This window comes from Misgurnus anguillicaudatus, chromosome 18, assembly GCF_027580225.2.
Source record: "Misgurnus anguillicaudatus chromosome 18, ASM2758022v2, whole genome shotgun sequence".
Taxonomy (NCBI): Eukaryota; Metazoa; Chordata; class Actinopteri; order Cypriniformes; family Cobitidae; genus Misgurnus; species Misgurnus anguillicaudatus.
Window position 1 is genome coordinate 35,288,848 of NC_073354.2, and position 24,461 is coordinate 35,313,308.

Sequence of the window (24,461 nt, forward strand, 5' to 3'; positions counted from 1 at the left end):
CATTTTGTGATGATCTACTTGCAAGACTATTTTCATGCTGTTTAATAAAGGGCGATTATCTATTGCTGGGACGCTTTAAAAAAAATGGGGGCAAAATTAAGAGTATACCCACTTCTCCAGGCACCACTACATCACTTCCCATAATCCCTTGCTCTGCTCGGATTGTTGCCACACCTGCTTCTTGTTATCTTGTATCATTAAACAGTTGTCATTTTCTCTCAAGACTTTTATTAAACATCATCTTGGGTTTAAATGTCTCACATCACAAAACATACAGACTATTAATGTCAGGACGTTAAAAGACCAGTTAAAAACATTTGCCATATACATCTCAGATCTTAAACTGTCTGGCACTTTTTGCTCAATGTTTTGTTTGATCTCTGTTTATTATAATTGATTGAATATGTAAAATGTTAACATTGAGATCATTACAGGCCCAGAGTTTTTACAACACACATTTTTTTTGTGTATGTTTTCAATAACGTCAAATATTTAATAATACATAAAACAATTGAAATCAACACTACCAGCTTCACAAGATTTATTCAGTCCCTGGATATTATTTATCTACAGAAACTGTATTCATTCAAATGTCAGAGTATGTGAATGATTGAATCCACAAATATAAGTGAATATGAGAGTCTTAAAGGCCTTCTGAAAGCGAGGATAGAAAAATCCATAGATCAAAGGATTACAAGTTGAATTAAAATATGCAAACCAAACTAAAACCTCATAAACATCAACTGGGGTTACAAAATTAAGGAAAGGGTCGACAGCAATCACAATAGCATAAGGTAGCCAGCAGAGAAAGAAAACACCCATAACAAGAGCCAGAGTTTTAGCTGCTTTTCTTTCTCTCTCTGCCAAGCTAAGACTGTTAACACCTGTGGTGGTCACAGACACTTTCACTGACAAAACCTTTGCATGTTTTCTCACAACATTAAATATGATGATATACAGAGAGCTCATTATAGTTCCTGGAATAATAAATGCTAAAATGACACAAGTTAGCCCCCATGCTTTGTTAAAAAACAGAACACAGCCACCATAACAAGACATCTGTAATATAAAAGCTTCCAGACCAATAGCATTCATCCCTGAAAAAACAACAGAGAAGCTGTACACAAATGAAAAGATCCATGTAAGGCTGATAAATACAGTCACAGTGTTGTTTGTGACCCTCATTTTGTACTTCAGAGGGTCACAGATGGCCCAGTATCTATCAATAGATATTAAACTAAGATGTATTAAAGAAGAGATACTGAAAGTTGTGTCCAAGCTAGAATGAATTTTACAAACAACATCTCCCAAAAACCAGCAGCCCTCGACAGCTCGCACCATACTGTAGGGCATCACCAGTGAACCCAGCAGACAGTCACACACAGCCAACGACTGAACGATCAGATGAGTTGGAGACTGAAGCTGTTTGAAGTGAGAGATGGAGATGATGATCAGCAGATTCCCAAAAACTGTCATGAGGATCATGAGTGAAATGAAAGCATACATTGTCACTTTAACAACAGTGAGACGATGAGCTCTAGGACAAGAGTCTGGATGTAAAGGATAACACAGAAGAATATTCTCAGTATTATTTAAAGACATCGCGTTGGTCTGAACATCTGACAGGACTTCCTTTGTAATTGTTAACAGGTTAACAATTATTATCCAAAGTTTAAACAGAATCATTTTAGAAATTACAACATGGTAAAGGCAAATATCTAAAGAAACATAAACATAAATACAGTACATGCCCAATTCAATCGAACTCCCCAAATAAACTTGATATAGCTCAGATGTGTTCATTTATACACATCAGGTCAGGTCTAAACCCCTCCCCAGCTGTATACGTAACTACACAAACATTGTGACTCATGAGATTTGATGTTATCTGATATTTTCTGTGACTTCATCTGATAGCGATAACAGACAATATTTTGTATCCTTCAAAATGGGGTTTGTGAAAGTCTTATATTATCCTGGCTCCCCCTTGCTATGTGTTAATAAGATTAATGTTAATAATGTATGTTAATGTATGAATGTTTTTAATAGAAACAAAAGATTTAAGGTAATGTCTATTATTTAATACTAAAATCTAAGTTTAGGTGTTTATCATAGATATTGACATGGTTTATTAATAATAAAGTTTGTTAAAATTCAAGATTTATATATTTTATAATATATAATTAAGTGTTTTATGTAAGTCAAAAGTCTGGCACGGGCTTAATTTTACAATCCCCCATCATCTGCCATTGCTTTTCAGACTCCACTTTCCAGAATCCTTTGCTCACAATTATCCTGACTTTGTATACATACACTCCATTGTCTTTGTCATAGGTCGGTTCTCATCTATGTAACGTTTGTGTATACCATGGCTGTGTTCCATGTTCCTGTGTTTAACATGCTAAAGATTATTAAAACTACCACTATACTCTTCGTCTCCCATGTATGGTACCCAGACCCGTCGCCAGACCTCAGTCTTAAGGGGGGCATATGAAATGCATGGGAGGGCACACTTATTATTAGCCTACAGTACGTAAACTTATAATAATATATACTCTATTCGCGCAGCACGTAATCATCACGTTAAACAACCATCAGCAATATGACCAGATAGCCTATAGCCTACACACCACATTACATATAGAAACAATTTTATGAATACCAATAAATCTATACAACATATTACATGTAACACCAGAGACATCTCTCAAACATTGCATTTTAAAGCAGTCAACAGAGGGATATGCATTGCCATGAGACACGTGCACACAAACACACACACACATTCACACACACGCACACAGACTTTGAACCTACGGTACTGTGGAGGCAGCGCTGTCGTCTCTCCCTTCCTCGCCCGTCAGTACAGCGGCAGGCGGCGTTTCTCCGAGCAGAAGCTCCTCATTAATAAAGTGTCCACTCGGAATTAAACTTGTGAGTGAGGTCCTTTTCAGAAGCAAGCTGAATCACCGCAGTGAACAAGTCCATATCTTCTGAATGTAGTAGTCTGTTAGGCCCGGGGTTGGGCTCCACGGTAGAGGTCTTCACGGGTCCACTTAGATCCGAAAACCCGAGGTCCGACCCGAGACCCGATCGGGTTCGGGTCTAAAAGTTTCACATGTGCCTCGGACACGGGACGGGTACAACAATAGCGGCATCGGGTCTCGGGTAATTTAAAAATGAATGTGTTTTTTCTGAACGGACCCGAGAAGACCCGAACTCTCTCGCCTGTGTGCGTCAATCTCCTTTTCAAACCTCTCATCTGTTTGCCAAGAGCGCTTGCGACATTGTGTGGTTGTCAGAAGGTTAATTTTCGTTGAGACAAACATGTCAGTCAATTATAAATGTACATTTTAGCGGTTACGTTGGTGTCGTCGTCAGATAACAAAGTAAAACCAATGGAGCAGCTCGCCAAATTGGTTGCAAGCCAAGGCCACCGGAGTATCTTTCTGTCTGACTGCTGCGCGTCTTTTGGAGACTTGTTGTTGGGCTTTTAACCATTTGCGGATAATATCCATCTTAAAGCAGTATAGCTAAGCGAAAACTCATCCAGTTTAAAAAAAAGTGCGGTAACTGTTGAGCGGCTACACTGACGTAGGCTACGTCACGTACGTGTCGTACGTAGCCTCGTGATAGGCTGTTGCAGTGTAGCTAGATTCCCATCAATCAAACAAAATCACACCATTGTTTTTTATATTTTTAATGTTTTAATTATAAAGAATACAACATTAATGCAACACAAAATTACCAACATTAATAATTTAAAATGACAGTATTTTTTGGGGGGGGCACAAGCGTCCTTGAGGGCGGGCCCGGCCCCCTAAGGCCCGCCCATAGCGACGGGTGTGATGGTACCTATGTTACAGAAGAACCGACCATAAAACAGTAAGTTGTGTCTGTTGTTAGTGTTTTTGTTTTTCTGTGTAAGTCTTCATGTTTGTTTTTCCAAGTCCCCTACACACTCTGACCTCTCTGTTGTTCGCTTAATGTGCCTTGAGCAGGGAGAACATTCCTTCAAGCAAGACTTATGTGAATTTTTTTAATTATCACCACTCACCACCTTCCTGGACCAATCAGCTCCACCTTGGCTCCTAGCTCCCTTGTCTCCACAGTGGCCTTTCATCCCACTATGTCCTCCACACGCCCTTATCCCTCCAGCTCCACCTTGATTGGGACTCCACTTCTCTGACTACACCTTGTTGCTCTGTCCCACCGGCTCTGTTGGGCTCCTCTGTTTGGTGCACTCGGATAAAACAACAAGGAGTGGAGAGACTGGATTGTGAATTGCGTATCCATTGACTGCAGGAGACACGAGTTATGCATATGGATGTCTTTGCTCATTAACTTCACTGACACGGGGGCGATCTCATCTCATTACAGATAAACAAGTAACAGGAGAAAGGCGGTACCTCTCCTCCTTCTCATACAGTTTACACCAAATGACAATATCTGTTTTTGATCTCACTTACATCATTTAAAAGTAGACATTCCAAGCATTATGTAGACATTTATCTTTTGTTTCTATGACAAGTATTCGTTAAGTCACAGTTAATTTTTCTGACGCGTTTCTGAAAGGACTTCACTGAGGGAGAGAGAACAAAATGCGCATCATGTTTATTTTCTTACGTTTGCGAAAAGCACAACATTCTGTTTTTATTGGGAGTGGACAGAAAAAAACTAGACACTTTAACGTTTTAAATTATGTATAAATCATATCTGTTTGTCAAAAATCAGCAGAGTAATTTATGTCTCTTTGCGGAGTGATTGAAAAATAAAGAGATTGAGGCGCCCACGCCGCAGTCGACCCCAGAGTGTTAACCAAGCCTCAACATGCTTTTTGTTTAGCAATGGAGTATCGCATGGTGAGCGTGCATGGATGCCATAGCAGTTCAGTGCATTGCATATATTTTTCTTAGAAACAACAGTTCCTGCTGATGTAAGGTCTTCCTAAAGTTCTGCCCGAGTGGTTCTTGGCTCTTGGAGAACTCTCCTGATTATTCTTTGGACTCCTCGGACAGGGATCTTACGTGGAGCACCTGATTGTGGCCGGTTTATGGTAATTTGCTGCTCTTTCCATTTCCGGATTATGGCCACCACAGTGCTCACAGAAACATTCCCATCAAAATTCCCACTTTTCAACAATAAGATTACGAAGATCTTGAGAGAATTCTTTGCTTTTACCCATAATGAAGTCTTTCCTGTGTGCCTCATGGGTAATGAGAAGCCTTTATAGGCCATCAATTAAGACTAAAGCAGCTGATATCAATTAGTATTGATAGGGGGCAGGGTTTCTCCCTCAATACTGACAGATTTCAGGTGATCTCCTGGCTTTCTATGCCATTTTGCACCTTGTTCTCTTCATGTGTTCGAGACTTATTCCCTGTGTAATTTCACTTTATTTATTATGACTCAACTTGTATATTTAAATGTTCTGATTTCTTTGTATGAATTCAATATTTGGCTTGATGGCTACATCTGGTGGAAATTTTGGGTCAATAGCCCACTTAGAAATCCCCTTACTGATAAAAATGCTGATGTGTCAAATTGTCAGGATTCTGCCGGAATCTTGTTTAATATTAATATCTAGTTCATTGTGGCAGGATTCTGACAGTACTATGTTTTGTGTGGGAAAGCATGGTCTTAAGATTGGACCACGTTTTTGGCGTGTCTTGTGACTTTTTCCCCGCTCCCTTGTATTCTCTTGTCATTGTGTAGTCGTCATTTCCCCACGCTCCCTAGCAGCCTCTTGTCTTTGTTTTAGTGTTTGTATCTTTTGTGGTTTTGCTTCTGTTGTTGTTCATGTTTATATGTATTTATGTATAGATTTATATATGTGTTTATATATATATATATATATATATATATTTATGGATCCTCTTGTCTTTGTTTTAGTGTTTGTGTCTTTTGTGATCTTGTTTCTGATATTGTTCTCAGATCTGTATTTATAAATATATATGAATATATATATGTGTTTGTATTTATATATATTTATGGATTTATCTTGTCTTGTCAGTGCTTTGTTTTTCCTTGTTGTTTTGGTGTTGGTTCTCAGATTCACGTGCGCCTCTCTCACAGGTGTTCCTGCTCTCTGTGATTTCCTCACTACGTCATCATCACCTAAAGTTTGTTTGTTCCTAATCGGTACCTGTATAAGTTCTCTCCTTTCCCCTCAGTGTTGGCGGGTCCGTTACTTTACTATACTATATTCTATATACATACTTGTACTCATTGTTTGTCATTGTATGTCATTGAATGTACTAGTGGTGCTTCTGATGGATATCGCCAGATCTTGTCCCGTCTTGTCTATTTCCAGTTATATATTATATATATTAGTCTGTGTTATCTGCTGTCTCGCTTTTGCAGACTTCCAGCTGTCCTTGCCCCTTCAGTCTTCCCAGCTCAGCAATCTGCCTGCCTATGTATTAAGGAATCTACATCGCTGTTTGGCTATTGGAATATCTCAAGTCTCAGTCCACCTGCTCTACTGCTGTGACACAGCTGAGTTTGACTTTGTTACATTGGATTACTGTCACCGCTGAACTGAACTTTGTTATTGATATACGATGTCAGCCAGATTTGACATTGCTGCTTTGGAAACCATCTCCGCGCTGTCCAGCGATTGTCCTGCTGATACTTTCACTAACTCTGTCACAGCTCCGGACTGTTTGCTGCTATTGAGCTGTCTAGCGAATCCCTTTTGGGTTGGTGGCCGTGGTCCAGTTCGTTGGTTAAATCTCCACGGCAGTTTAATTTCCCCCCTATCCCTGTGGCTCCCGTGACGCGGTGCTCAGGGGACCGGTCTACCGTGCTGAGAAACTTTTGGTGGCTGAGAGGCTTTATCCTTGCATATTGTTAATAAACTTCTCTTCTCTGGGATCCTGTGTTTGTGTTCCTTACACAAATACTTATTTCCCCCACTATATTTAAATTTCGCTGTCACACCAGCAATAAAAATAGTCGCATAGGCAGGAAAAATACTTGCAAAATGCGAGCTATTTACTCGCAGTCTGGAGCCCTGGTCACTCCGGCTCCACTGCAATCCCTGTCTCTGCCTCAGTGGACTGAGCCCCCAGCTCCACCTTGGCCATCTGGAACCTCGGCTCTCCGTCTGCTCGTCTCCATATTGGGCCCCTCTCCAATCTGCTCTGTCTCAGTCGTTCGTCTCCCTGTCGTCGTCCTTTTCATCTCCACCATGGATCCTCCCACCGTCAACTTTGCCATGGTACATCATGCTGGCTGTAATCTGGGCCACTCTCTCTTCTCGAGGCCCCACCCTTGACTCCTCTGGTCTTCCTCCTCCCAGTCGTACATCCTCCCCCAGTGCTTCATCTCCCTCTGCGGCGTGAGGACACGGCTTTCTAGGAAGGGGGGAAGAACTGTCATGATTTCCCTGTCATCTGCCCTCACTTTCCAAACTCCACTTTCTATAATCCTTTGCACCCCATCATTCATCATTGTCATCACCTGTTCACCATCTAATTAGAAGTTAATTCAAGTTTAATTAAAGTTAACAGTGGGTTTAAAGGGTACACTTACCCTATTATTGAATCATGACTTTATTCATGTATGATTAAACAGTTGTCAGTTCCTCTGAATACAGGGCCCCGTGCCCCTGGAAGTGAACGAGCAGAGACGGTCCATTTGCATTGCTCTCGCCTTCTGCAGTCAATGGACACACAATCTCTGATCCAGTGAGTTGTTTTATCCGAGTGCCCCAAACATGACATCTAAATCCTTATTTACTTGCATATGTGTGTCACTAAAAGTTATCTCCAGATGTGTGTAATGTCCTAGTCCTTCCGTCAAACAGTACACACAACGGGCACACACAAACACATACAAACGAGGCATGAAATTTGACCTTTTGGTATTCTCATAAAAGACGCGATTGCAAACAGCACATCTAAATTCTTATTTACTTGCATCTATCTCTGCACAGCAAGTTTATTCATCCACAGGCTTGTCCGGGCATTCCTTTGTGCTGTTTTCACAATAAACACGGATGGAGTAATGGTGTCTGTAAACAAACATTATAGTCCTGGACCTGGCCTGTAGACCCGTTTGCAATTTGGTGTTGGGGGACTTTTTCACTTGAACGGAGTTAGTGGGTCCCTAGACATGAAAAATCACAGAAGTGCTCATCCACCATAGTGCCACGAATTACATAATGGTCAAGTCAAATATGGCCACCATCGGATGAAAATGAAAATCCAACTTCTTTGTTTCTGAATGTTTATACGCATGTAATACCTCTACTTTGACTAATTATAGTATGTAGAATTCATTTCTGCCATTGATGTGATCATATTTGGTGATTTTGACCTTAAAAGGGTATGGCCAAAGGTTGTTTTCCTATTCTGAAGAGCCGGCGCTCTATCTGCGCTTCTCTACAGGCCATTGGGTTGTCCAGGATCGCCCTGGCTGGATCTGTGCTGGATTGAGGGGGCTGATGCCAGGTTGCTGGTGCATGTTGAGTGGGCTGTTTGTGTGAAGCAGTGCAAGAGAGTTGTCATAGTCTCTAATGACACAGACACCTTTGCATTGCTTCTCCACCACAGCCCATACTTCCAAGAGCTCAGGATGTTGGAGATATGGCAGCAGTATGGCACTGGTGAGAGGTGGCGAATGCTTTCACTCTATCATGCAGTCTCTTGTCTTGGAGGGTCACTGTCAAGTTGGGGACTAAACATGCTGCTATGGCTTCTGACCCAGTCCAATACTTGTGGCCCAGTCCAATACATCTGTGGAGAGGCAGACACCTTGACAGATCAAGATGCAGCATTGGCTTAGAAGTACTTGGTACGTGTCTGGGCTGGGGCCAGGTCAACTACAACAGCACCAGAAGAAGTGCTGGAATTGATGCTCTCCCTCCCACAAGTAGTGGGATCTGAAGCCACATCCAACAAGGGGCTTTTATTGATCATATGGCATGCCATTTGCTTGCAACAGCCAAGGATCCCAAAGCAAGACTAGAGCCAATGGAACATGGATGGAAGGAGCACTTTGGCACACTCCTGCCATCAAAATGTCTGAAGCCCTTACCACCAAGTCTGCTCACATTATGTAAGTGTGCAGACAAGTGTGACAATCGCCGATGTGGCTGACGTGCTGATGGAGTTTCATGCACCATATTCTGCCATGGAAAAAAATCATCCTTTTATAAAAACCCATCTCACTAAGATGCATGCACACATACAGTACACTTTGAGAGAAATCAGACTGTATGGTGCAATTTTAGTTAATTTGGTATAATGTCATTTGTATCACTTTTATAGCTACATAGTTTTATTTGCACCATATTGTTTTATTTTATATCATTGTACTAACACCCAATTAAAATAAAAGTTTAGAGGGGATGTTTATAATTGTAACATTTCTTCTCTTCTCTTGTTATAATTAAAACAAATCATTGTGGAAAAAAACACAATAAAAGTCGTAATCAAGTTATTGAAAGATGATGTTGATATTGACATTTGAATGACAAGATGATCCTTAACGTTAAAAACAGTATTAGCAATGAATGTTAAATGTCAGCTTTAGTAGAATTAGACTGCATCTGTATTTTACTCCTTGTAATGGCCAAGTTATGTCCAATGTCTTAGAAAAATTACCTTGACCATGACCTTTTAATCTCAAAAATCACCCAATATGGTGACAACAATATCAAAAATGAATTCCACATATAATAAGAAGTCTAAATGCAGGTATTATATGTGTATATAAATTCAGAAACAAAGAAGTTTTATCATCATCATCCTTCGGCGGCCATATTTGACTTGACCATTACGTAATTTGTGGCACCATGGCAGACGAGCACCTCTGTGATTTTTCATGTCCAGGGACCCACTAACTCAGTTCAGATAAGAAATTCCCCAACACCAGTTCTGAACGGGCCTACAGGCCAGGTCCAGGACTATAATGTTTATTTACAGACACCATTACTCCATCAGGAATTGGATTCTTAATAAGTTGACCACACTCATCTCTTGTTGTGTTTGTACTATAATGATTAAAAAACTAAATAAGATTCCAGACATTAATGGGGAGTTCTTCTTTTGTGCATTTTACTGCACAAAAGTAAAAACTCTCGCTGGCCAACCAAACACTAACCCTGTGTTCATTTTTACGATGGCCAAACAGTACTTATACCAGAGTTCAATAACAACCCAATACACTACATCTCTTACTAAATGTACCATGATTACTATAGTATTTGTAACCAAAATCATGGATACACTTTTTCTTTAGTAAAATCATGGTTTTCATAAGCTATACTTGTGAAATTATAACAAAATATTTCAATAGAACAGAATATGGTAACACTTTAGCTTGGGGAACATTTATTCATTATTAACTATGACTTTTGCCTCAGTAAACTCCCAATTTACTGAAAATCAATAGCTAGTAATGTAGTTGTTTTAGCGGTTATGTTTAGGTATTGAGTTTTGTGGACTTATATCAGTGACTTAAAAATTGTGCTTTTTCAAAACCTACCCATAAACATTGTACATACATGTTGCTCATAAAATATTGTAGCCCAGTTTGTGCTGAATATCGTGTTATGAGTCTTTTGCCATTATTATGTTCTAAAGTAACTGAAAAACACAAATGTGGGTTAAATATCTCAAATCACAAAACACACAGATTATAGATGTCAGACATTAAAATACAAGTTAAAAACATTTGCTATATATCTTAGATCTAAAACTGTCTGGCATATTTTGCTTGATGTGTTGTTTAAATCCTCTTGTTTATTTATTCAGTCATTGGTTATTATTTATCTTCAGAAATTGTATTCATTCAAATGTCAAAGTATCAGAATGATTGAATCCACAGATATAAGTGAATATGAGAGTCTTAAAGGCCTTCTGAAAGCGAGGATAGAAAAATCCATAGATCAAAGGATTACAAGTTGAGTTAAAATATGCAAACCAAACTAAAGCCTCAAAAACATCAACTGGGGTCACAAAATTAAGGAAAGGATCGACAGTAACAGCAATAGAAAAAGGCAGCCAGCAGATAAAGTAAACGCCCATAACAAGAGCCAGAGTTTTAGCTGCTTTTCTTTCTCTGTGTGCAGAGCTTTGACTGTTAACACCTGTGCTGGTCACAGACACTTTCTCTGACAAAACCTTTGCATGTTTTTTCACAACATTGAATATGATGATATACAGAGAGCTCATAATACTTCCTGGAATAATAAATACCAAGATTACACAAGTTAATCCCCATTCTTTGTTAAAATAAACAGCACAGCCACCAAAACAAGACACCTGTAATATAAAAGTTTCCAGACCAACAGCAAATACCCCTAAAAACACAACAGAAAAACTGTACACAAATGAAAAGATCCATGTAAAGGTGATAAACACAGTCACAGTGTTGTTTGTGACCCTCATTTTGTACCTCAGAGGGTCACAGATGGCCCAGTATCTATCAATAGATATTAAACTAAGATGTATTAAAGAAGAGATACAGAGGGTCATGTCCAAACTAGAATGAACTTTACAAAAAACATCTCCCAAAAACCAGCAGCCCTCGACAGATCGCACCATACTGTAGGGCATCACCAGTAAACCCAGCAGACAGTCACATACAGCCAATGACTGAACGATCAGATGAGTTGGAGACTGAAGCTGTTTGAAGTGAGAGATTGAGATGATGATCAACAGATTCCCAAAAACTGTCATGAGGATTATGAGTAACATTATAGCATATATTGCCACTTTAACTCCAGTGACACGATGAGCTCTAGGACAAGAGTCTGGATGTAAAGGATAACACAGGAGAATATTCTCAGTCTCATTGAAAGACATCACGTCTGCACGAAAATCTGACAGGACTTCCTTTGTAATTGTTAACAGGTAGACAATTATAACCCAAAGTTTAAAAATAATCATTTTAGAAATTACAACTTTAAGGAAACATGAACATAAATACAGTACATGCCCATTCAATCTAAATCCTCCAAAATGAACGTCATATAGCTGAGATGTGTTCATTTATACACATCAGGTCAGGTCTTAACCCCTCCCCAGCTGTATACGTAACTAACTGATACACAAACATTGTGACTTATGAGATTAGAATAATTTGATGTTATCTGATATTATCTGTGACTTGATCTGATAGTGATAACAGACAATATTTTGTATCCTTCAAAAAGTCTTATAATTTTATGGCTCCCTCTTGCTATGTGTTAATAAGATTAATGTTAATAATGTAGGGTAATATATTAATGTTTTTAATAGATACAAAAGATTTAAGGGACATGTCTATTATTTAATACTACAATCTAAGTTTAGGTGTTTATCATAGATATTGATGTCACAAGGTGACGATCTTTTTAAGGGCGGAACCAAAGTTAGGGAAGTTTTGGTTCCGCCCGGAAGGTTTCCCCACCGGGCCACATACGAGGACGGACCTTCTCACTTCCTGGTTTCCAGGACAACAGAATCAGGGCTTGACGAGCCGCAGGTGAGAGGAATGAAGCCAGCGAAGTGTGATTGGAGGCCGTATGAAATAAAAAGCTCTACAGAAACACAAGTAAGAGAGCGATGTACACGAGAAGCAATTGACACGGGGGAGCTCCTTTGCCAAAGGCAAAACAAAGACACGCACCTTTTGAAGAGCCCGAAGGCTCTGTTGATCCGGGGATCGCTGAAGCGAGCGGAAAGAGGACAGAGCCACAGGAGGCGAAAGGAAGGCAAGCCGTGGATCTTTAAAAAGGAGCACCCCGAAATCGCTGATGTTATCCGCTGTGTGTTGATGTGTATCGTAGCGCCGAGTTGGGCTCGCCGGATATGCTATTTGGATCGCTGTATTGCTCTCTCTCTCTCATTTGGATCGTAGATCTATACTAACAAGGATATCGACGACCTTATAGGTGGAATACTAGACGGATACTGACGTTGGATGAGAGAAACGAAGGAAGAGGAAAACTTACTGTTGTGAGTATACACCTGTGGAAAAGTGGTGTTGGTGGCTGGAAAACGCCTGTTTATGCATTTGGAGTTATTACAGCGTGAAGTCACCCTAGGACGAAGGAAGACAGAAATTGTGAGTAATCAAATCCCTTGAAGTAGGCGTTTGTATGCACTTGACCTATACATCGTTTTGAGTGTTTTCAAGAGAGAGTAAGTGGCCCTACCCCTGTACCAGCGTGTTGGGTGAGCCGAAGGGTTCTTGTGTGGAAGCAGCTACAGTGACGACAACAAACAAATACTAGGCCGTCTACCATCTCCCTATTCTCGCCCAGAGCGAAGTGGAAGAAGACGGGTGTCTATTGTGTGCACTGAACGTGGTGGGTGAGTCTTTGGATGTAGAAATTTTCACTTGAAGTGGTGCTGTGTAATGCTGTGTATTGCAGTGAGAGTGCTGTGTCTTGTCTGACGTAACCCCGCATCCAGTCACTCGTCCCGGGACGACGAAGAGGAAAAACGGCGCTAGAGAACACCTGTACGATTATGCTGTAGTGTGTTTCAGTCTAACAGTAAGACAGAGTGGCGGTGAAGAACTGTGCGCTTGGCCGTGTGCGTGAGTATCACATCTACTATCGTTACCTTACCTGTGTCTTTTTCATCACCACAGAGTAGAGGCGAAAGAGATCCGCCGGCCCGAGGTCTCGACGAAAGGGCGCCCCGGTCCAGTTTTCGATCGACCAACGGGTCTCGAGGAAAGGGCAGCGCTCGACCCGGTGTGCCGGCGTGACGTTCTCGCCCCTCTGTCAACCAACGAGTTCGCCGAGAGGGTCTTGGTCCCCGGCGTCCCATTGCAAACCACTGTCCAATCGACACATTGCAGAGCCAGCGTGAAAACTGAGATATTGAGCTGTGAAGAGAGCCATACCTACTCAGAAGCTGTAACCAGCGTAGAGGTGAGAGAAAACCTTGGAACCGATTCACTGTGTCCCTGTGTTCCAGCAGTAGTCTGTGGAGAGAAAGAGAGCCAGCGTGAACGTTGAGATACTGAGCTGTGAAGAGAGCCATACCTACTCAGAAGCTGTAAACAGCGCAGAGGTGAGAGAAAACCTTGGAACCGATTCACTGTGTCCCTGTGTCCCAGCAGTAATGTGTGGAGAGAAAGAGAGCCAGCGTGAACGTTGAGATACTGAGCTGTGAAGAGAGCCATACCTACTCAGAAGCGGTAAGCAGCGCAGAGGTGAGAGAAAACCTTGAAATCGATTCACTGTGTCCCTGTATCCCAGCAGTCGTCTGTGGAGAGAAAGAGAGCCAGCGTGAGTGCCGAGATATTGAGCTGTGAAGAGAGCCATACCTACCCAGAAGCTGTAACCAGCGCGGAGGTGAGAGAAAACCTTGAAATCGATTCACTGTGTCCCTGTATCCCAGCAGTCGTCTGTGGAGAGAGAGTCAGCGTGAGTGCCGAGATACTGAGCTGTGAAGAGAGCCATACCTACCCAGAAGCTGTAACCAGCGCAGAGGTGAGAGAAAACCTTGAAATCGATTCACTGTGTCCTCGTGTCCCAGCTGGAGTCTGTGGAGAGAGAGAGAATAAGGAAGGAGAGTGAGTCAACGAGCAAGGAGCTGTGGGAAATAGGCGGCGAACCGCCGTGCGCTGTATAAAGGTACACTGACAGGAAAAGTCCATACCAACACTCATTGTGATTTATTCTGCCTCCAGGAAGGAAGAGGAGCGCGCCACGGGCAGAGGGAACCAGAGGCGGGAGCCAGTTCCCCGACGCAATTCCCCCACCCTCTGTCACTCATTCGGCCGTGGCCCCCTGGAGGGCAGAGCCTGATTTTAGTTTTAATTCCCCCTTTCCCCAAGTCCCCGTATATTTTAACTATTTAAATAAATAAAGAATATTTTTTTTATACTTACCTGTCCTCGTTGTTGTCTGGTCATTGGGTTGGTTTTGGGGACCTCCTCGAGGTGGAAGTTTAGAAGGGGCGTGGCTTTAACCACTAGCAGCCAGCCCCTGGCTTGTGACATATATAAAATAAAATATACCTGGTTATTGTTTTGACACATGTAACCTTTATAAATGTTTGCTAACTCATATAAGTTTTTAATATTGTTAAAGACAAGTAAATGGTCAGAAATAAAAAAATCTGATTATAAGCAATAGCACAAATAAATACAAAAGAACGAACATATAATTAAAATAAACAGTGATGTTTATGATTTCAGGCTGGTCTGTAATTTTCAGGTATAGTACAGAAACTAAATAAAGTAATCAGATAATATTGCATAGTCTTTACTGTGTATATTGGATTAATTCTTAATAAAAGTTTCAAAAGTTATTTAGTCAAAACAAGGGAATTATGATTTTCTTTGTCTGTGATTTGATTAACAGTAAAAACAGCCTCAGGTTTATACTCTAAAAATGGGTGTAGCTACTGTCACTTTAAATGCATGGATCCAATACATTGTTACACACACATTTTTTTCTCAAATGCTTGTATTTATTTAATGTGTGAAAGACTACTATAATCACTCTTTAGGTGCTCAGCTGATGATGCGCACAGGGAGAGGCAACGCACACACTAAACTCAAAACAAAAAAGATGCAGAGCAGTGGAATACTGCGAGTGTCCGCTGTGTTAGTACTGCTTGTCAACCAACTTCAGCAACCGTTCCCAGAAGAGCAAGTAGCTTCTCAGTAGCAGATAATGCCGGCTTTCGAAGCGAAAAAGCTAATTTCCATATTTGCACCTGCTGCTTATATACGCACCTGGCAGGGCGGCGCCAGCATTATGCAAATATCTCAATGCCAAGTTCATTCGCGTTTTAGTAGTTATCAAAGCAGATTGGTCCCTCTAAGCGAGTTCCCAATTCGTCGGTCACGACGTGACGTCGTAGTGACCCACTGAAAGGGAACTGAGACAGCATCTACATGAATGGGTCTAACTCAACATTGACAAATGACAACATGCATGAAACAAAATGTCAGGAAAGGAACAAATCACTGGATTGCTTAAAATAATGAGCAGAATAAAATATGATTTTCTCTTTTTATAATTTTACATCACAGTTGAAAGTGGGCTTAAAGGGCACAGTTACCCAATTATTGAATCATTACTTTATTCATGGAATGATTACACAGTTTTCAGTTCCTCTGAATACTTTATTAAACGTCAACTTGGGCTTAAATGTCTCGTATCACAAAACACACAGATTATTGAGGTCAGGATATTAAAAGACCAACACGTGTCATATGCATCTCAGATCTAAAACTGTCTGGCACTTTTTGTTTGTTGTGCTGTTTAACGTCTGCTGTTTATTTATTCAGTCATTAGTTATTATTCATCTACAGAAACTTTATTCATTCAAATGTCAGAGTATGTGAACGGTTGCATCCACAGAAATAAGTGAATATAAGAGTCTTAAAGGCCTTCTGAAAGCAAGGATAAAAAAATCCATAGATCAAAGGATTACAAGCAGAGTTAAAATATGCAAACCAACCTAAAGCCTCAAAAACATCAGCTGGGGTCACAAAATTAAGGAAAGGATCAACAGCAGTGGCAATAGAATAAGGAAGCCAGCAGATAAAGAAAACACCCATAACAAGAGCCAGAGTTTTAGCTGCTTTTCTTTCTCTGTGTGCAGAGCTTTGACTGTTAACACCTGTGCTGGTCACAGACACTTTCACTGACAAAACCTTTGCGTGTTTTTTCACAACATTGAATATGATCATATACAGAGAGCTCATTATAGTTCCTGGAATAATAAATACTAAAATGACACAAGTTAGTCCCCATTCTTTGTTAAAAAACAGAACACAGCCACCAAAACAAGACATCTGTAAAATAAAAGCTTCCAGACCAACAGCATTCACCCCTGAAAATACAACAGAAAAGCTGTACACAAATGAAAAGATCCATGTAAGGGTTATTAATACAGTCACAGTGTTGTTTGTGATCCTCATTTTGTACCTCAGAGGGTCACAGATGGCCCAGTATCTATCAATAGATATTAAACTAAGATGTATTAAAGAAGAGATACTGAAGGTTGTGTCCAAGCTAGAATGAACTTTACAAACAACATCTCCCAAAAACCAGCAGCCCTCGACTGATCGCACCATACTGTAGGGCATCACCAGTGAACCCTGCAGACAGTCACACACAGCCAATGACTGAACGATCAGATGAGTTGGAGACTGAAGCTGTTTGAAGTGAGAGATGGAGATGATGATCAACAGATTCCCCAAAACTGTCATGAGGATCATGAGTAACATTACAGTGTACATTGCCACTTTAACTCCAGTGAGACGATGAGCTCTAGGACAAGAGTCTGGATGTAAAGGATAACACAGGAGAATATTCTCAGTCTCATTGAAAGAGATTGCGTCTGGCCGAAAATCTGACAGGACTTCCTTTGTTATTGTTAACAGGTAGATAATTATTACCCAAAGTTTAAACAGAATCATTTTAGAAATTACAACATGGTTAAGGCAAATATCTAAAGAAACATGAACATAAATACAGTACATGCCCATTCAATCCAACTCCCCAAATAAACTTCAAATAGCTGAGATGTGTTCATTTATACACATCAGGTCAGGTCTAAACCCCTCCCCAGCTGTATACGTAACTAACTGATACACAAACATTGTGACTCATGAGATTAGAATAATTTGATGTTATCTGATATTATCTGTGACTTGATCTGATACCGATAACAGACAATATTTTGTATCCTTCAAAATGGGTTTTGTGAAAGTCTTATATTTTTCTGGCTCCCCCTTGCTATGTGCTATAATAATAATAATAATAATAATAATAATAATAATAATAATGTTATATAGCACTTTTTCTGCAGACCTCAAAGCGCTTCACATATGAATGGGGGAATCTCCTCAACCACCACCAATGTGCAGCATCCACCTGGATGATGCGACGGCAGCCATATTGCACCAGAACACCCACCACACACCAGCTTATTAGTGGAGAGGAGACAGAGTGATATAGCCAATTAGTATGGGGGGATGATTAGTAGGCCAACAGGCAAGTTTGGCCAGGATGCCAGGGTACACCCCTACTCTTTTCGAAAGACATCCTGGGATTTTTAATGACCACAGAGAGTCAGGACCTCGGTTTAACGTCTCATCCGAAGGACGATGCTTTTTGACAGTATAGTGTCCCCGTCACTATACTGGGGTGTTAGGACCTACACAGACCACAGGGTAAACACCTCCTGCTGGTCTCACTAACACCTCTACCAGCAGCAACCTTGTTTTCCCAGGTGGTCTCCCATCCAAGTACTGACCAGGCTCAGCCCTGCTTAGCTTCAGTGGGCAAGCTGTCTTGGGCTACAGGATGACATGGCTGCTGGTTTTAATAAGATTGATGTTAATAATGTAGGTTAATTTTGCGTTCACCATTGAGTACGTTGCCAGCCCCACTCCCGACCCAGAACCCAGTCAGCCATCACCTCACACCACAGAGCATGAGCCAAAGCCCACCGCAGATGGAGAGCCTTAGCCTACAGCGACATGTGACTGAGCATGTTATCGTGCCAGAGTCAGACCCGTACTGAATGTCTGACCCGCACCTGAATGTCTGCATTAGCTATTACAATGAGTTACAAAAGAAAACAGAAGAGGCATTAATTAGCAAAATAATCAACTAATAAACATCATAAACTAAATGAAAAGGGAAACTAGAGCTAAACTGTGACAGATAAACATGAATAAACATCTATTATGATGCTACAGCATTTGTGATTTGTAGGCCTATCTAAATATAGTTGTAAATTAAAGTAATAATAAGGTAAGGTAAAATGTTGGTAAAGTGAAAGCACACAAATGTCTGTTACCATTAAACACTTTAATTAAAGGAATTATCAAAGTTTGTAATTCGAGAGATTCTTCATCGAAAAACATAAGGTGGTCTTAAATGATTAAACACCGTTAATAATGGTGAAAAAGACAATACATATAAAATCCTTACAAAGACATGCAATATACTGTGGAAAAACCATCATAGTAATTTTCATGGTGCCTACATTAAGAAATTTTTTTTTTTCATTCAAGGTTAGCTTGTGTTGGCTATAGGTTGCATGTCTTTTGTGGCACTGTACCATTTCAGGTCATGTGTAAAATAAGTTAATTTATAAAAATAATCTGCTCTACAAAATAATTTATTATGTAATTATTTGTAAATAAATTTAATAAGAATAAAAAATATTGTTTGTAGTTCACAAGCTTCATTTTTGTCAATCTCTCTTTTAGTAAGGTTATGGTTTGACCCTGAGATTAACGATGTAATAAAAGATAATAAATGAACTAATAAAACTCATATTTTGAGGACAATTAAAGGAAAATTATATAAAATGATATAAGAAGTACTATGTTCATATACACAAAAAAAGGATACATTTATTTCTTATTTAATGTAATATCAATGCATATATGGAAGAAATGACTGATGATTGCAGAAATGTGTTTATTTCTGAAGACTGTCTTTGTGTGAGGAATGAGACAGCGTCCACATGAATGGGGTTAACTCCACATTGACAAATGTGAAAACAGGCATGAAACAGAAATGTCAGGGAATTAACAAATTACTGGATTGATTAATGTATGATTAAACAGTTGTTATTTCCTCTCAATACTTCCTCTCATATCGCAAAATATACAGACAGGTCAATATTTTAAAAGACAAATTAAAAACATTTGCCATTAACATCTCAGATCTAAAAATGTAAGACGCTTTTTGTTCATTAGTTGTTTAAATCCTCGTTTATTTTTTCAGTCACTGGTTATTATTTATCTTCAGAATGTGTTCATTCAAATGTCAGAGTATCTGAATGATTGATTCCGCAGATAAAAGTGAATATGAGAGTCTTAAAGGCCTTCTGAAAGCGAGGATAGAAAAATCCATAGATCAAAGGATTAAAAGTTGAGTTAAAATATGCAAGCCAAACTAAAGCCTCAAAAACATCAGCTGTGGTCACAAAATTAAAGTAAGGGTAAACAGCAGTGGCAATAGAAAAAGGCAGCCAACAGAGAAAGAAAACGCCCATAACAAGAGCCAGAGTTTTAGCTGCTTTTCTTTCTCTGTGTGCAGAGCTTTGACTGTTAACACCTGTGGTGGTCACAGACACTTTCTTTGACAAAACCTTTGCATGTTTTCTCACAACAGCAAATATGATGATATACAAAGAGCTCATTATAGCTCCTGGAATAATAAATGCCAAAATAAAGCTAATTAGTCCCCATTCTTTGTTAATAAACACAACACAGCCACCAAAACAAGACATTTGTAATATATAGGCTTCCAAACCAACAGCAGTCACTCCTGAAAATACAACAGAAAAGTTGTACACAAATGAAAAGATCCATGTAAGGGTGATAAATACAGCCACAGTGTTGTTTGTGATCCTCATTTTGTACCTCAGAGGGTCACAGATGGCCCAGTATCTATCAATAGATATTAAACTAAGATGTAACAAAGAAGAAGTACAGAGCATCATGTCCATGCTAGAATGAACTTTACAAATAACGTCTCCCAAAAACCAGCAGCCCTCGACAGATCGCATCATACTGTAGGGCATCACCAAAAAACCCAGCAGAAAGTCACACACAGCCAATGACTGAACGAGCAGATGAGTTGGAGACTGAAGCTGTTTGAAGTGAGAGATGGAGATGATGATCAGCGGATTCCCAAAAACTGTCATGAGGATCATGAGTGAAATACAAGCATACATCGCCACTTTAACAACAGTAAGACGATGAGCTCTAGGACAAGAGTCTGGATGTAAAGGATAACACAGGAGAATATCTTCAGTCTCATTGAAAGACATCACGCCTGCCTGAAAATCTGAAAGAACTTCCTTTGTTATTGTTAAAAGGTAGACAATTATAACCCAAAGTTTAAATAAAATCATTTTAGAAATTACAACATGGAAAAAGCAAATATCTAAAGAAACATGAACATAAATGCAGTACATGCCCATTCAATCCAACTTCCACAAAATGAATGTGATATAGCTCAGATGTGTTCATATATACAGTCCAGGTCAGGTCTCAAGCCCTCCCCAGCTACGTAACTAACTGATACACAAACATTGTGACTCATGAGATTAGAATAATTTGATGTAGATCATATTTGTGTTTTTGCTAATAGTGATAACAGATGATATTTTGTATTATTCAAAAATGTGTTTGTGAAAGTCTGACATTATTCTTGCTCCCCCATTAATTCATGTTAACAGGATTAATGTTTATAATGTAGGTTAATACACTAGCAAGCAAAAGTATGTGAACCCCTAGGAATAAACTGGTTTTCTGCTGTGATTTGCCATAAATGTGATGTGATCCTCATCTAGGTCACAACAATAGACAAATACAATGTGCATGATTCGAGTTTCTTGTGTCTTTGTTTAAAACACACATTAAACATTCACAGTGCTGGACAAAAATGTAAGCAAACCCTTGGATGTATTTGGCTTGTTGAACCTCCTTTGGCAGCAATTACTTCAAGCAAGTGCTTTCAGTAGTTGTGAATTAGGCCCAAGCATCGTTCAGAAGGAATTTTTGTCCATTCCCCTTTACAAAACCGCTTCAACTCAGACACATGTGTAGCATGTCTTGTGTGAACCGCTCTCTTGGGGTCATTTCTCTGAGGTTATGGTCTGGGGTTTGACTAGGCCACTCCAAAAAATCCTTTTTCTTAAGCCAGCCTGTGGTGGATTTACTTCTATGCTTAAGGTCATTGTCCTGCTGCATCTACCAACTTCTACTGAGCCTCAACTGGCGCACGTCATCCTGAAATTATCCAGTAGGATATTTTGTTAAACTTGGGAATTAATTTTCCCCTAGGTGATGGCAAGTAGTCCAGGCCCTGATGCAGCAAAGCATGCTCAAATAATGATGTTCCCTTGACCATAATTTGCTGTTGGGATGATGTTTTGGTGTTGGTAAGCTGTGCCCTTTTTGTGCCGTAGTATTCCTTCCAAACAATTAAATTTTTGTTTCATCAGTCCATAAAATATTATAGCATTGGGTTTGCCAAGATGCTCTTTTGCAAACTTCAGGCTTACAGCAATGTTTTTTGAGGAGCAGCGGCTTCCTCCGTGATGTTCCGCCATAGACACCGTGCCTGTTTAAAGACTTACGTATGGTAGACTCGTGAACAGAGATGTGTGCCAGTTCCAGTGATGTCTTCAAGCCTTCAGCTGTTACTCGTGGGTTTTTCTTTACTTCATTGAGCATTCTGCATTGTTCCTTAGGAGTCATCTTGGCTTTGCGCCCACTTATAGGAAGAGTAACTACAGTATTAAACTGTTTTCATTTATAGACAATTTGTCTAACTGTAGACTGATGGATGCCTAAACATGTTGAGATTGTTTTGTATCCCTTTTCAGAATGTTTAATGGGTGTTTTCAAAAAAGACACAAGAAACTAGATTTGTTGTCTTTAAAACTAGATTTGGCCATCAATCAGATGGGAATGAGAAATCATGTTAACGGAATAAAAAATAATAAACTTTTATAAATGTTGCGTTTTATTTAATTATGTAAGGTTTCATGTAATGTTCAAAACTAAATTGTTAGTCATACATATTACATGTCAGTAAAAGGTAACAATGGGTAATATGGATATTAACATAATTGAAAGGCGACTGCACTGCCCCGTGTCACTGTTTAGAATCACATTTTCTCACAATTTACAAGTAATTGAAAACATTAGAGATATTGTAAGTAATCAGCTGATCAAAATATATAACACTTTGTGATATATATATATATATATATATATATATATATATATATATATATATATATATATTTATTTATTTATTTATTTATTTATTTATATAACATGTCCAGTCAAAGCACAAGCTTCATAACATTAAGCAACTTTAAGTCTTTTGCTTTCATTTTAGCGATTAACATTAGCTGTGTCATGTAGTCCTCTCACCTGTATGATAACCCATTGAACTTGTGACGACAACTGTATTTTCGTTTTACAAAAAGTGAATCCGAAAATCATGGTATCCTTTTTAACAATAGTGCCTCGACTCGAGGTGTGTTCGGCTTCATAGCGTTGCGCAGATTGGCCTGTTGCCGTGGTGCGGCTTCACAGTGTTGTGTGGATCGTCCGTTTGCCACGGCACAGGTTTGCGGACTTATCTGTTTGTCAAATCATATGTTAAATTACTGATGTCATACGCCGGTCTACACAGCTCAATGCGACGGCAAACACACACCCAGTTTTTACTACCACAGGCGCTAGTAACACTAACCAGACATCCAAATGCGCCATAACCACAGAAAATAAATAAATAAATCCACGAGCGAGCTACCTGCAATTAAGACACAAGCTACCAGTAGCTTGCGAGCGACGTGTTGGAGACCCCTGTATTATATATTGGCGCTACAGCGTTTGTGATTTGTAGGCCTATCTAAATATAGTTGTAAATTATGGTAGTAAGGCGGGTAGGGTAAAAATTTTGTGAGGTGAAAGCACACAAATGTCCAATCGCTACCACTTTGTTTATGTAAATGAGAAAAATGTCATATCACTCCCTGGTTAAATACGGCATACCACAGGGTTCAGTTTTAGGTCCTATCCTATTCTTGTTATATACGTTACCTCTAGGAGACATTATCAGGAAACAAGCTTCAGATAGTTCAAAACGCTGCTGCAAGAGTGCTTACTCGATTTAAAAGTATGACCAATTTTGGCATCTTTACACTGGCTACAAGTTAAATATCGCATACAATTTAAAATATTACTAATCATCTACAAAGCCTTAAATGGCCTAGCCCCCATGTATCTCAACCCTCAAGAGATCCTTAAAAAAACTTACGTAAGTGTTCCTAAGGACAAAAAATGTCACCTTCCCAAAAACTGCTCCAAAAATATCATACATCTTTTTTTTCATTTTAAACGATTCAACCTTTTAGAACTACTTCTGCCTGAAACATACACATTAAATATTAATTACATTTGTGGAAATTTTAACCCTTTATATGCCAATTTTTGTACATTTACCCTTGTTTTTTTAACAGAAAACTAAACTTAATAGTTTCTAAAAAACACATTTGAACTACCAAGTGATTATCAGTGTTGAGAACGTTACTTTAAAGAAGTAATTACTTCTCACAAATAGTAACTGAGTTAGTAACTGCGTTACATTATTATAAAAGTAATTAATTACCAGGAAAAGTTATTACTGCGTTACTTAAAAAAATTCTAATATTTCAAATAACTTGAATGCCCCTTACAAAATTAAATATGTTAAATGACTAAAATGGATACTAAAGAGAAATTACTAATTTTGTGGCAGCATGTGGCGTGATGTGAGGTGCTTTATTAGATCAGAATTACTTGCCACAGACATGGAGAGACTTTTTCTTCATGGACATAAGTTGCACATTACACAAACATTCTTGCCTTTCACCTCAACAATGGAAAAGTAGTGCTTTATACTTTGTGTTTGCGACCGCTACCTTTGAGCTTGTTGTACTTGCCATCGCCCTGTCGCCAGTGCT

At 39.4% G+C, this 24,461-nt stretch overlaps 4 protein-coding genes across 4 annotated transcripts; all 4 read right to left on the reverse strand.

Annotated features, from left to right (window-relative positions):
• Positions 1-582: 582 nt before the first annotated feature.
• Positions 583-1,602, reverse strand: LOC129429956 (trace amine-associated receptor 4-like). The gene has a single exon (XM_055186960.2). The coding sequence runs from the start codon at positions 1,600-1,602 to the stop codon at positions 583-585; it is 1,020 nt and encodes a 339-aa protein (XP_055042935.2).
• A 9,194-nt stretch (positions 1,603-10,796) lies between these two features.
• On the reverse strand, positions 10,797-11,816 carry LOC129429951 (trace amine-associated receptor 3-like). Its single transcript, XM_055186955.2, has one exon. The coding sequence runs from the start codon at positions 11,814-11,816 to the stop codon at positions 10,797-10,799; it is 1,020 nt and encodes a 339-aa protein (XP_055042930.2).
• Positions 11,817-16,284: 4,468 nt separating this feature from the next.
• On the reverse strand, positions 16,285-17,388 carry LOC129429967 (trace amine-associated receptor 4-like). Its single transcript, XM_073855402.1, has one exon. The coding sequence runs from the start codon at positions 17,386-17,388 to the stop codon at positions 16,285-16,287; it is 1,104 nt and encodes a 367-aa protein (XP_073711503.1).
• A 2,357-nt stretch (positions 17,389-19,745) lies between these two features.
• Positions 19,746-20,765, reverse strand: LOC129429962 (trace amine-associated receptor 4-like). Its single transcript, XM_055186966.2, has one exon. It carries the CDS (start codon positions 20,763-20,765, stop codon positions 19,746-19,748), a length of 1,020 nt encoding a protein of 339 aa, XP_055042941.2.
• Positions 20,766-24,461: the final 3,696 nt, after the last annotated feature.

Coding starts and splice junctions, on each gene's coding strand:
- LOC129429951 (XM_055186955.2), bottom strand. CDS start 11,816: ATGTCTTTCAATGAGACTGAGAATATTCTCCTGTGTTATCCTTTACAT.
- LOC129429962 (XM_055186966.2), bottom strand. CDS start 20,765: ATGTCTTTCAATGAGACTGAAGATATTCTCCTGTGTTATCCTTTACAT.
- LOC129429956 (XM_055186960.2), bottom strand. CDS start 1,602: ATGTCTTTAAATAATACTGAGAATATTCTTCTGTGTTATCCTTTACAT.
- LOC129429967 (XM_073855402.1), bottom strand. CDS start 17,388: ATGATTCTGTTTAAACTTTGGGTAATAATTATCTACCTGTTAACAATA.